The following is a 13,438-nucleotide window of genomic DNA, read 5'->3' as shown; positions in this document are numbered from 1 at the left end:
TGCTGCAGAATTCATTTAATCTTCCCGCAAAGATTTGAAGGATTGAAGAATTCCAGGGACCTTTAATATAATATTCCATAACCCCGGCCCATTGCATAATATAGCTAGAGAAAGATATTTAGAGCCTGCCAGACTGAAGCACTGTAAAAGCAATAAATTGTGAAAGCAGAATTCTGTACAGGTCAAAGTTTCCATAGAAATCAACGTCGTCTTGATTCTTTGAAACTCCATGGTTATAGTAGTATATGTTCGGCTTGGTTAAGAAATAGGCTGATATACCAATTATAATTTTTAACCTTCAAAACAAAGTTGTTCACAGACCAAAGTCTACTGCAATTCTTGGCTGAGAAATTAGATTTTATTACAATGCCTGTATATATACCATGCGTACACGACACACACATGCAGACACGCACATGACCAAGGACATCTTATTTACTTGATAAAAGACCTGCAAATCTGTTACATTATTTATCTTTGAAACCTCATTTAAAGCTGTTCTTTAAAACTTAAATGTATTACACACAATATTAAATGAGGTGATAATAAATTCTATCAGTAAAATTTGCCAGAGCTGATGTAACAGGCAACTCTTTTAAGCCCAGGTTCTTAATTTTAAATGTAATTACAAACAGTTTAGTTAAATGACCATTCCTTTGTTTCTTGGAAATATTCCTTGAAAATGAACTTGAACTCTAACAAATTATCAGAGCCTTTTTTTCTTTTTCTCCTTGCTTCCTGCTTTCAAAAATGACAAGGAAAACAGAATTGTTTACTTTTGTTCATTGAGCATAAGTTTGGAAATACTATAAAAAATAACAAAAACAAAATCACAATTCTTTCAGATTAAAAAAAAAAAAAAAAAACAAGGAAAAAAACCCCAAGCCAAATAGAAAGCTTTTGTTAAAAAAATCTGGTTTTTTAATTAGGTGCCTCTGAAATGAAAAAATTGTTTGCTTTGATTTTTTTTTAATTGTTTTTTATCCTCCCAGGGCTGGAAGTTGTCCACTTCTCTGGTGTTGATAGCTAGAAGGTTGCTTCTCAATATTTTTGCCAGGAACGTTTTGAATTTTTTGGTTTCTGTCCCATTTATGTTAAACATTACTTTCTAGTCTGACTGACGCTAAACATTTAGTGGGTCACTAGCAATTATTAAAGGTGATGTATAATGGGAATCATTTTAGCTATGTCTACATTAGCTAGTAGTGCAGCTCAACAGGACAGTATGAAACAGAGAATACTGATGATACATCATTCACACTACTTGCCTTTGGTGGAATTTTACTTTGGGCTAGCTTCTGTATTCTACTTTAGCCATACAGCAATTTTGGTCAGTCAGTAAAAGCTCTACCCATTCTGCTACTGCTGCCTTCTTCACGGCGTATGCACACAGATGAATGGCTTTTCTGCACTTGAACACTTGGACTTCCTGTGCTTACAGAGATATGTGAGGGATGGTTACTCATCTGAAGGGATCTATAAGTTAAATCATATTGCTGTCAAGGTACTGCCACTCTATCTTCAACTGCTCACCCAAGCTATTTAAAGGAATCCTATGTTGTGCATAAATGTATGAATGCTTTTTTCATGAAAACAGGTTAAAACCCAGCATCAAAATCTAAACCATTTATTAACAAGGATTACTGCAAGGATTTACTCTCATAAATTGTGTGCAGTTAAAGCTTTCATTGGCTTTAAACAAGAGTCTTATATACATCAAATTTTGTCTTGTTATGCTCATTTACAGCACAGTGCCTAAAAAATCATTGTATTGGTCTGATGTTTTGGAGGTTTGAAGGAAAAAAGTCTCTATAGGGAAATATCTGCATAAAGACTCTGTTAATTATTAACTTATTATAAAATACTTGTTATAAAAACCTGTTCTATTGTTCACACCAACAGCACTAAATGAGAAGTGACAAATCCTTAAAGCTGGCAATGAATAAAAAGATCCCTGCTATTTATCAAACATGTAAGCTACAAACATATTTCAATAGACACAATTCAAAATTCTCTTACTAGGTGCCATGTACCAGCATCTGACTAATTACTTCTTGGTTTGGTTTTTTTTTTTTTTTATTATTTTTGCATGCTATTGTAGCATTTCTTTTCTTTGCAACAAGCACACACAAACCAGCCCTTCTTGCACTATGTACTTGAAAAGACAAAGAGATTAATTTCAAATGACACATGTAAATGTTTGAGGTATACTGTGTCACTCTTTCATAAACAAGCATTTACAGATTAGTCCCACTGATATAAGTAGACCCACTTCAGTGAGCAAGTGCTTAGCAGTGTAAATGAAGCTCTCATAATCTGGCAGTTAGTAATAATACAGTTTCTAGACAGCATAATTTTATTATTTTAAGACACATTCACAGTTTATAATTTGCTTCTCAAGCATTTGTATGCACTTGATGTTTAATGCTTGCTTGTACTCAATATCTTGTTTGTGACATCATATTAATTTCCATATTAATTGAGCATGATGTCATAAAATCGCAGATTAGCACGTACATTCAGGAATGAGCAGCAAGCAACTCCAAACTAGACTTTCCTCATATAAAACACCACCCTCCCGCAAGATTTGGAAAATACTTAAGATAATTTCTTTCTTTCTTTTAAAGCTAAACCAGAAGATCTTTCTGAGATTGGTACTAAAAAATGCCTCTTAGCTTTAGCACCAGTAGTTAAACCTATCAAGAAATATTATGTTTGTTGAATATACAAAAATGGCAAATTAGGTAGTCATTTATCTTGCTCTTAGGACACTAATCAGCCCTTTCCTTCTTTCAGCAGTGATCTACCTGATCTCTGGACAGCCAGTATGCTTACTTACTCAGAAATTATTGATCATCAACATAGAAAAGTTATATCAAAGCAGTCATGTCAAACTGATTAAAATGTATGCATTTAAAATTTCCCAGTGTACTATAATGTGTTGTTGTGTTAGCAATAGTCAGACTGCCAGAATCAAAACAAAGGTGGGATAACTGCCTAGAAAACAGAAATTAATACTAGGAACAGAAAACAGAAAAGGGAATAGCCAGGAATTTAAATTCATTAAATTTTGCTGCATTCCAAATTTAAAATAACACAGATGGAAACAAAATAGAATATTTGATCCACTGTGATGTAACACTTTTTTAAAAAGTGTGAAATATTCCTCATAGGAGCAATATTTGGAGGATTCTAAATTAATAATCGTTGCAAATATGTTAGAGCAATACAACTGAAGAAGTAATTCATTTTTCCAAAGATACAATCAAGTTTTCAGGAGGTCAGGATAATGTCACGTAACAATATCTATTTCTGACTCATGTGTATGCAAGAATTCACGGAATCACGGAGTTTTCAGAGTTGGAAGGGACCTCTAGAGATCATCTAGTCCAACTCCCCTGCTAAAGCAGGATTGCCCAGAGCACATTACTCAGGACTGCATCCAGGCAGGTCTTGAAAATCTCCAGAGAAGGGGACTCCACAACCTCCCTGGGCAGCCTGTTCCAGTGCTCTGCCACCCTCACCGTAAAGAAGTGTTTCCATGTATTTGAACGGAACTTCCTATGTTCTAACTTGTGCCCATTGCCCCTCGTCCTGTTACTGGGAACCATTGAAAAAAGCCTGGCTCCATCCTCCTTCAACCCACCCTTTAGATACTTGTACGCCATAATAAGGTCTCCCCTCAGCCTTCTCTTCTCCAGGCTAAAGAGTCCCAGCTCTCTCAGCCTTTCCTCATAAGGGAGATGCTCCAAGCCCTTAATCATCTTAGTTGCCCTTCGCTGGACTCGCTCCAGCAGTTCCCTGTCCCTCTTGAACTGGGGAGCCCAAAACTGGACACAGTATTCCAGTTGTGGCCTCACCAGTGCAGAGCAGAGGGGGAGAATGACCTCCCTCGACCTACTGGCCACACTCTTCCCTATGCAGCCCAGGATTCCATTGGCCTTTTTGGCAACAAGGGCACATTGATGGGTCATGGATAATTTACTGTCTACTAGGACCCCCAGATCCTTCTCCTCAGAGCTACTTCCCAGCAGGTCCGCCCCTAACCTATACTGGTGCTTTGCATTCTTCCTCCCCAGGTGCAGGACCTTGCACTTGCTTTTGTTGAACCTCATTAGGTTCTTCTCTGCCCAGCTCTCCAGCCTGTCCAGGTCACGCTGGATGGCAGCACGGCCCTCTGGGGTGTCAGTCACCCCACCCAGTTTGGTATCATCAGCAAATTTGCTGAGGATACACTGTGTCCCCTCATCCAGGTCATTAATGAATATATTAAACAAAATTGGACCAAGTATTGACCCCTGGGGGACACCAATGGTTACAGGCCTCCAACTAGACTCTGTGCCGCTGATCACAACCCTCTGAGTTCTGTCCTGCAGCCAACTCTCAGTCCACCTTGCTGTCTCCTCATCTAGCCCATACTTCCTCAGCTTCCTAATGAGGATGTTATGGGAGACAGTGCCAAAAGTCAAGCTAGATGACATCCACGACTCTCCTCTCATCCAGCCAACCAGTTATAACATCATAGAAAGCTATCAGATTGGTCAAGCATGATTTACCCTTGGTAAATCCATGTTGACCACTTCCAATAACTTCCTGTTCCTCAACGTGTTTGGAGATGACATCCAGAATGAGTCGCTCCATTACCTTCCCAGGGACAGAGGTGAGACTAACCAGTCTGTAGTTCCCTGGGTCCTCCTTCTTGCCTTTTTTGAAGATCGGAGTGATGTCAGCCTTCCTCCAGTCCTCAGGTACCTCTCCTGTTCTCCATGACCTTTCAAAGACGATGGAGAGTGGTCTAGCAATAACGTCTGCCAGCTCCCTCAGCACTCGTGGGTGCATCCCGTCAGGGCCCATGGACTTATGAATGTCCAGCTTGGCCAAGTGGTCTCTGACCCGGTCCTCAACTGAGGGAAAATCTTCCTCTCTCCAGACATTCTCCTTTGCCTTCAGAGTATGGGATTCGTGAAGGACAGCTTTAGCAGTGACGACTGAAGAAAAGAAGGCATTCAGTAACTCTGCCTTCTCTGTGTCTTCCACCACTAGGGCACCTGTCTCATTCACCAGTGGGCCTACATTTTCCCTAGTCTTCATTTTCTATTGATATACTGAAAGAATCTCTTCTTATTGTCTTTAAAAGAGAAAGCAGAAACCTATCCCAAAAGACTGTAAGCTTCTAATTTAAGTAAGATACATCAGACTAAAAAGAAACCCCCAGCAATTACAAAAACAGCCTTAAAAGAATGTAACTGATTTCTCTGAATAAAGTAAGAGAAAAGGGGTGCAATCAGTTAAGGAAACCTAATCACCGAAGGAATACAGAAATGTACAGTGATGTTACAAACAGTAGAAACGTTGCTGTTCCAGTGCTGAATGTTAAGATTCAGCCTGTAAACTGACTTTACAGACAGCTGCACGATTTCTTTGAGTGTCCAAAGAAGGGCAACAAAGCTGGTGAAGGGTCTAAAGAAAAAGTCTTATGAGGAGCGGCTGAAGGAACTGGGGTTGTTTACCCTGGAGAAAAGGAGGCTGAGGAGAGCTCTTATTGCTCTCTACAATGACCTGAAAGGAGGTTGCATCAAGAAGAGTGTGGCCAGCAGGTCAACGGAGGTCATCCTCCCCCCTCTACTCTGCCCTGGTGAGGCTGCATCTGGAGTATTGTGTCCACTTCTGGGCTCCCCAGTTCAAGAAGGACAGGGAACTGCTGGAGAGGGTCCAGCAAAAGGCTACAAAGATGATTAGGGGATTAGAACATCTCTCTTATGAGGAAAGGCCAAGGGACTTGGGTCTTTTTAGTCTGGAGAAGAGACAACTGAGGGGGGATCTTATTAATGCTTATAAATACTAAAAGGGAAAATGGCAGGGGGATGGGAACAGTCTTTTTTCAGTGGTGCCCAGTGATAGGGCAAGAGGTAACTGGCTCAAACTTGAACATAGGAAGTTCCATCTTAACATGAGGAGGAACTTTGAGGGTGGCAGAGCACTGGAACAGGCTGCCCAGAGAGGCTGTGGAGTCTCCCACTCTGGAGACATTCAAAACCTGCCTGGACGCCATCCTGTGCAACTTGCTGTAGGTGACCCTGCTCTGGCAGGGGGGTTGGACTAGATGATCTCAAGAGGTCCCTTCCAATCCTGACCATTCTGTGATTCTGTGACTCTGTAGTGAGGTGTGGATCAGTTTTGGGAAATTAACAAGGGATAGGACCAGAGGAAATGGCCTCATGTTGCACCAGGGGAGGTTTAGATTGGATATTAGGAAAAAATTCTTCACTGAAAGGGTTGTTAAGCATTGGAACAGGCCGCCCAGGGAAATGGTGGAGTTACCATCCCTGGAGGTGTTTAAAAGACATGTAGATGTGGTGCGCAGGGAGGTGGTTTAGTGATGGTATTGGCAGTGTTAGGTTGATGGTTGGACTCGATGATCGTAAGGTCCTTTCCAACCTAAATGATTCTATGATTCTATTCTATGATTCTTCTGTGAATCCAAAGCCATCTTTCTTCTTAGTGGGTCTCAGCTGGAATTGAAGCACTGACTTGCCATGTCAATGTAGGAGATTTCAGAAAAAAATTTGACAGAGGAACACTAGCTTTCTTTTTCATCCTTCAACACATGACAAAAACCCTCAGAGAAAAGTATTTTTATTTAACTCATTGTAGCAAAATCTGTTAAACTTACATCCTTATGTCCGTGCTGCCTTCACATAAGTTTGACCTCAAGAAAAATGTTATTTTTTAGTTTCTTCAATTAATCTGCTAATTCCGATTTTCAGTACTAATTTGAATTTGCAATGTATGTCTTCATCCAACCTTACTGACTCTTCCAACAGTTGCTAACCAAAAAATGATTGCATTCTACCACATCCCTTCTCATCTCTTCCTCTTATACATGGCTTGAAAGAGTGGAGGGAATTGTATATACAAGTGCAGAAGGTAAGGACGGATGAAACTATCACTGAGAAGGAATTGCTAGTGTAGGAGTTATTTTGCCTTAAAATAGTTACTCTTTGTCATGACTCAAAGTTTCATCTTTCTTTCTGAGTGGCTAATAACCTCTGTGACAGAAGAATGACATAGCAGGAAATTTTCAGAACTATCATTTTATTTACCCCTTAGCCAATGCTCCTTCTGTATTCCTATGGGAATAGTCTTAATCTCTTTTTAACAAAAATTTTTTTTGAGGATTTAATGTTTAAAACTGTTTAAAATATAGAGGACAGATATAATATCATAATAGTCAACAACTTCAGAAATGAAAGGCCCCTAGCACGCTTCTCTTCTATTCAACATGTAACTTCATGCAAATGATTAAAATAAATATCTCCCTTCATGCACATATCATCAACCACTGTACTTATTTTCAAACAGCTATGTACAATCATTTCAGCGTGTCTGAAATTTCAGACAGGTCTTTCAATTTAGCAATTGCACTGAGTAAAACAAACCAAATACCAATGTTTAGTTATTGTGCACTTCCCTCCTTGACAACTTTTAAAATGCTTACAAAATTTGCAACAACAAGCCAGGGCCTGTTGCCTTAGTTCCTTTTAGAATATAAAATCACTTGTAAAACACTAACAAAATATCGGTTTATCTACTTTCATTGCTTTTTTTTTTTTTCTGAATTCTTTTTACTTATATATACTAATATTGCACACATTGTGACAATTTAATTGCCAAATACGCATATTGTAGGACTTGGTTTCTGACCTAAGAAAGAATTACAAATGAAAATTGAAAGTAATTATCCCATGTGGAGACCAAAATTCCTTGTCCCTCACCAGATAAGGCATCTGTGGAATTCATCTTCAAATCTAAACTAATGTCCCTCAGATGTGCAAACTGTATTGGGGACTACAGGTAAATTAGGCTATGAATACCAAACATACTATACTGGTTGACCCATTAAATCATCCCAGAAATTTCCCCATTCAAAAGTCTCATGTTTCTTCATGTCTGTGGAAATGAAAGATAACAATGCCACAGTGTTATACTCAAAATTCGTATTTCCTCTTGATACCTATGTAGTTTCTCAAGCATATGTTCTGCTAAAAGCTAGGATTACAACTCTGGACGTTTATGGAGCACAGATGTTCTGTATATGAAGTTAACTACTGGTCTGTATTTTCTTATTTTTCAGTTTTAATTTAAATTTGACAGTTTTGACTGTTGTATAACAATATTATAAAAGAAACTCAATAGTGTAGATTTAGAGAAGCTTCATTATTAGCCTGTAAAAATAATCGTTGACATAAGGATTCTACCTAGAAAGGCCTCATGATTGGCAGTCACATACTTCCTTAGAGGCATTTTACCCTTCCTATATGTACTTCTTGGCTAGTAAATGATGGAAACATATATGTCCTTATTGCGAAAGTATGTTCCAGTTACTGGAAAGAGTAATAAGTGGGATAAACAATATAAGGGATTCGCATTACACAGAAAACTTTCCAGGTCCTTCTCCCCCTCTCTCAAATACTCTCAGCATGCACAAGTATCTGTAAATGTTTGAGAGAGACAGAACTAGAATAATTCAGCATCGTACTACTCAACTTTCCCAGGTTAATTCTCCTAAATATCTCAGATATCTCAATGTTAGGCAGAAAGACAAAAAAAGCAAGCCCCTTCCAGATACAACATAATCTAAAGAACAGAAGAATGCATCATACCTTCCAATAATAGAGACACTTCCATGCTTTACTTCTCTTTTATTTCAGCCTAACAGGTTCTATAAATCGAAGTTTCTATGTTATACTAGCTTTTGCCCTAGAAAATTTATTCTGATTTGCACTAAGCACTTCACAGAACACAAAACCACTCAATTCCATTTGTTCAGTATTGATTTTTACCTCAAAAACTTCTTCGTCCAGAATCCTGGTTCCAAAGACAGTGATGCCATTGGTGTCCACAACTGTTTTGTCACTTCTTTCAAGCGGTTTTGTAGTTTTTTTGGTACAGTCAACAATCATTGTAACAGTTTTTTTCTCCACACTAATAGCTACTCGATGCCACCTATTAAAAAAAAACATAATTCTACTGTAATTTATGTTTTTAAAACTAGGTCATTGTGTTCTCATCAAGAGGCAGTTTATTGCAGACTGTGCACCAATTCAAGTCACAGATAAAATTTTAAATGTCACCATTTATTTCCTTCTTTCGTACATATACAAATGTACACAATGTTTTGTCTATTCACTATATAACTTCTGACCCTTAGTACAAAGGAATCTGATCCATAGCTCATTGTGAATATCCTATATACGATGAAGTTCAAGCTGACCTTCTCTGAAGCTTTACACAGAGAATATTGGTAAACTCAAATTAGAAGTGAGAACAGTTTACTGTTACTGTTCTGTTACCGTTCTGTTCAATCTAATTCTATTAGATTGAACAATGTGACAGCAGATTTTATTCTTATGAATGTGTTTGATTTTCCAAATTATTTGTGCAAATATATTTAATTCAGCATCTTATTCTTTGTTATTTACACTTTATTATTTATTCTCTGTGATCAGTAACCAAAATTTTGCCGTGTTCTTTTGCTGATTTGAACGTATCCCATAGCTATAGAGATTTAAAGATGTACAACAGTTCCAACATAGATGCTTTTCCAGATACAAATGCTTGCAATTATTCCTGCAACAATAGCTTTGCCTACATAAATATTCACAAAAAAGTGAATGAAGTGATTCAGAATACTGACAAATTATTTTATTTTAAATACATTTGAGAATATAGTTTTGTACAATTTGCCCAACTGTACTATGTTCTTTATGACACTTGATTATCATGACAGACCACATTATTATAGCAATTCTGTCTGTTATGACAACTTAAATATCTAAAAACAAGTGCAAGCCTCTCTGTAATCTAACACAAAGCAGGACATCAAAGAATCTTTGATAGACCAGGGCAAATGTGTCAAAGTATGTCATACTAGTGGCTGGTAAGAGGAAGGCTGGAATCAAATTATTTTAGTTGGCATTTGCAGCACTAAGGTTGTCTAAATCAGAGAGACAGCTTAGACCATTTTTACAATGAGCTTCTGTATATCAAAAGAAACCCCTCGAAGCTAATGGAATCTGACTGCTAAACAGTGTCACTGAGACAGAACTCTAATTCCATGTTTTCTCTGGAACGCGGCTGAACATTATCATTATAAAAGCAAACTGTCCATGCATCCTCAGGCACATTACATTGTTTACACTTTTTAAATATATCTCATTTTGAGATGAAGATTGTTGTCCTAGATCGTTCATAAAATAGCTGAGTCAGAAGAAAATTGGCAGTCTGTCTTTTGAAAGCATGTAGAAGCCGAAAGCGTGAAAACATAGCTCACTGTGGCTAGGATTGACTCCAGTTGATTTAGAAGTTGTATAGTCTCACTGCAGGAAATTGTACCAAACTAAGTTCATTTTGATTTCTTCACTTTTATCAGTTATTAAACATTTTGGGTGAAATTCTGAAATCCATGTCAAAGCTTTGCTATTTACAGTCAATGGAAAAAGAAAGTTTGCTGCTTTATTTTATCACTCCTGCTAGGGAAATCCATCAGATTTAGGTTTCACGGTATAATTCCATTCTCTGGCAATAAAAGGGCTACAAGACAATTTCTTTTTTTCTTTTTTTATCCTTTGTTGCTTTATAAACGTATTTCATTATAGTTGACTTTTTGCCTTTCCTTCTCTACTGATTTGGGTTTTTTTGCACTAATATAATTTCATTCTGTGTATCTCTGAAGACTGTGGCTGTCTACCTGGACCACAGTATAATAAATAGCAAGTCTTTGAGAGAATGAATGTCCATTTACAAGTAGCAGAATGACATTCCCAGAGAATGATTGCTTGTCTACAAAGTGAAATTAGGTCCAAAAATTAAAAACTGCATTAAGAACACAATAGGTGTTTAAGATTAATTGCCTCTACTGAGGGTGCACTATAAATCATTACAGCACTTCAGATTAATTGTCCATCTTATTCTTCCCTAATTTCCTTATACATAGTCATCTCAAACTATTTTATTTATAGGAGAAATTCTTTGCTGTCTTGTCAACTTGTCTTTACTCTGCCTATCACCTTCAAATGGACAAGACAGGCCTTCTAGTGAGACTATTCCTTGAGTCTTTTTGAAAACAGAGTTTCTATACCGCACAGGAAGAATCTTCATAGGTTTAGTTTTGGTGAGTTTAACTTATACGACTATTTCTTCACTCTTGATTCATAGGAATGGCAAATAAGAAAGGTGGTTTGGCTTTATTTGTAGCTGTATACACCATTTGAAGCTGGAACTGTATTCTAGTCAAAGGTTCTCTGATTTTGTACCACAGCAGTCTGACTAGCTGAAAACTGTGTTACTGATTTATTTAAATATTTACAATAACTCTGTGTAAAGACTATAATCACCTATACAGTGCTCTGTGATATTATTTTTCATCTTAAAATTTTACACTTACTTGCCATCAGCAATATTGACTGTTCTGAAAAGAGGATAGTCTTCTGGGGCAGGTTTTCCATTTTGGTCTTCAAACAGGAAGACAGGGGATCTACCAACTTCAACACCCACTTGCTGAATTCCTTGCTCGTTGTAGACAGACAGAAGGAAGGACTGGATACCCTTTTTAGGTTTTACTGTCATTAATATTGAAAAATCTTCTGGAAAATCTCCACCTATAAACAAATTGATATATACAGTTACGAATTCAGAAAACATGAAACCATTCTTTGAAGGTTTATATTTTTCTATAAGCACAGAGGAACCTGAATAAAACTTGGGGTTTTTTAATTCTCCAAAATGAATACATAATTACATTATGACAATTTTTTATCTCTTTTTTTTCTTTCTGGCCTCACTTTAATTCCTGAAAGATATAACTTTATGATTCTTAAAAACATGACTTGTAAATCTATTGTGAATTTATGTTATAATACAATGTATGCAAGAACCATGATAGTTTCACATCCATTATTTTTCCACCTTCTTTTTAGCAATCTTCTAAGTTAAAAGTGTACAGTACAATTTCACTCAAAAAAATAAATATCTGTACTATAGCACATATGTTCCCAGGCACTTCATTTTCCTTGATAACCACTTGTTTAATTTTCTCTCTCACCATGTAAATTTGAGTCTTTCTAGAATAATATTGTTTATAACACTGAAAAAATATACAACTAGTTTTATGTAATAGGCATAATTATGTAATTGTTTTAGACAAAATCAAAGAACATTTACTTTTTATTCCTAACGCTTTCTCTTTGAAGTAGAGATTATATATATCTATCATTGTTTCAACCTTTACAACTAAAACGAAACAAAAAGCTGATACAGCTTGTTTATAAAGGAAGGACTCAGGTTTGTACTCAGTACTGTTCCTGTTGAATCCATAGGTAAATCTGCATTTCAGCTGATGAGAAAGTCTATTAGGCCAAAGAAGTGTAAGACTGAGATTCTAAAATTCAGAATATACATTGGATCTTTGTGGCTTCAGCTGCAATTTGACATGCAAGAAATAGAGGGATTAGAATCTAATTGTAATGTTGGCAATGAACATAACTGCAACTGTGTGCATAAGAGTAGGTAAAATTTTCTTGAACATTTTAATAACATAATACAGTAGGTTTTAATAAAATTATATAAGTTACATTTTTGTAATGAATAAAAGTATATAAGACTTCAACATTTAAAGCTGATTTAGAAATTGCTTCTTTCATTGGAGAAAACATAAGATTGTTTCCAAGACAGGTCTTGCGCGAAAACTCTCAGAATTCTAGGGAGTCTTCCGTGAAGACAAGCTATTGATGGCATTAACATTTTAGTTACAACATGAAAACAGAATGCATAAAAACTTCACTACTCTTTAAATGACATGCTACTCTTCTAAAACAGAAAATCCTTCATCTTACATGTCTTACATTGTCTGCTGCAATGTTGTTTTATGTGCTTACTACTATCTTTTTAACTTTTTTTGTTGAAGGTTGTTGAAACACCGTAGTAACATAGACCACTTTAGGGCTAGTTTTGATATCTTATTTTGAAGGGATCAAAGCTCAATAAATAGCAAGCATTTAATTTAGTATGGTGAGCCTTTGGTCAAGCTTTTTAATGACAAAGCAAAACTCCTAATTTACAGATTAAATTAAACTGTATGTTATACCTTTTAAGGTCACAGTAAACAGATGAAAAAAAAATGGAAAAGAAAGAGAAAAGATGACTGTCAACAAAGGCCAAAGATATTATTTGAAAAAGCACTGAACGCTTGCCCTGTCTGCACTGTTAATCTGAAAGATATGTTGAAAATGCTTAAGGCAGGTGACACTAATTCAGCTAGTCTGGGCATGTGCTCTTCAAACAGATAACATCCTATAAAAAAGAAACTGGGAGCTTTCTAAGGTTCTATTTGAAAAATAACAACAATTGGACAGAAAATCACTAGAAAAATCTTTGTATA

The 13,438-nt window shown here is 36.7% G+C and overlaps 1 protein-coding gene across 3 annotated transcripts in view; it reads right to left on the bottom strand.

Annotated features, from left to right (window-relative positions):
• COL11A1 (collagen type XI alpha 1 chain) overlaps window positions 1-13,438 on the bottom strand; it is a gene marked incomplete at both ends in the record, with an annotated part of 162,576 nt that overhangs the window by 130,737 nt on the left and 18,401 nt on the right. For all 3 annotated transcript variants that reach the window (XM_082483933.1, XM_082483935.1, XM_082483934.1), the window contains 2 exons: window positions 8,844-9,006; window positions 11,447-11,660. In XM_082483933.1, the coding sequence (XP_082340059.1) occupies window positions 8,844-9,006; window positions 11,447-11,660 (377 nt within the window). The remainder of the gene's footprint in view (window positions 1-8,843; window positions 9,007-11,446; window positions 11,661-13,438) is intronic.

The sequence above is a fragment of the Vanellus vanellus genome (genome assembly GCF_965231255.1).
Source record: "Vanellus vanellus genome assembly, chromosome: 5".
In the NCBI taxonomy this organism is placed as follows: Eukaryota; Metazoa; Chordata; class Aves; order Charadriiformes; family Charadriidae; genus Vanellus; species Vanellus vanellus.
The sequence above is the reverse complement of the archived record's forward strand: the minus strand, read 5'-3'. Positions and strand labels throughout refer to the sequence as shown.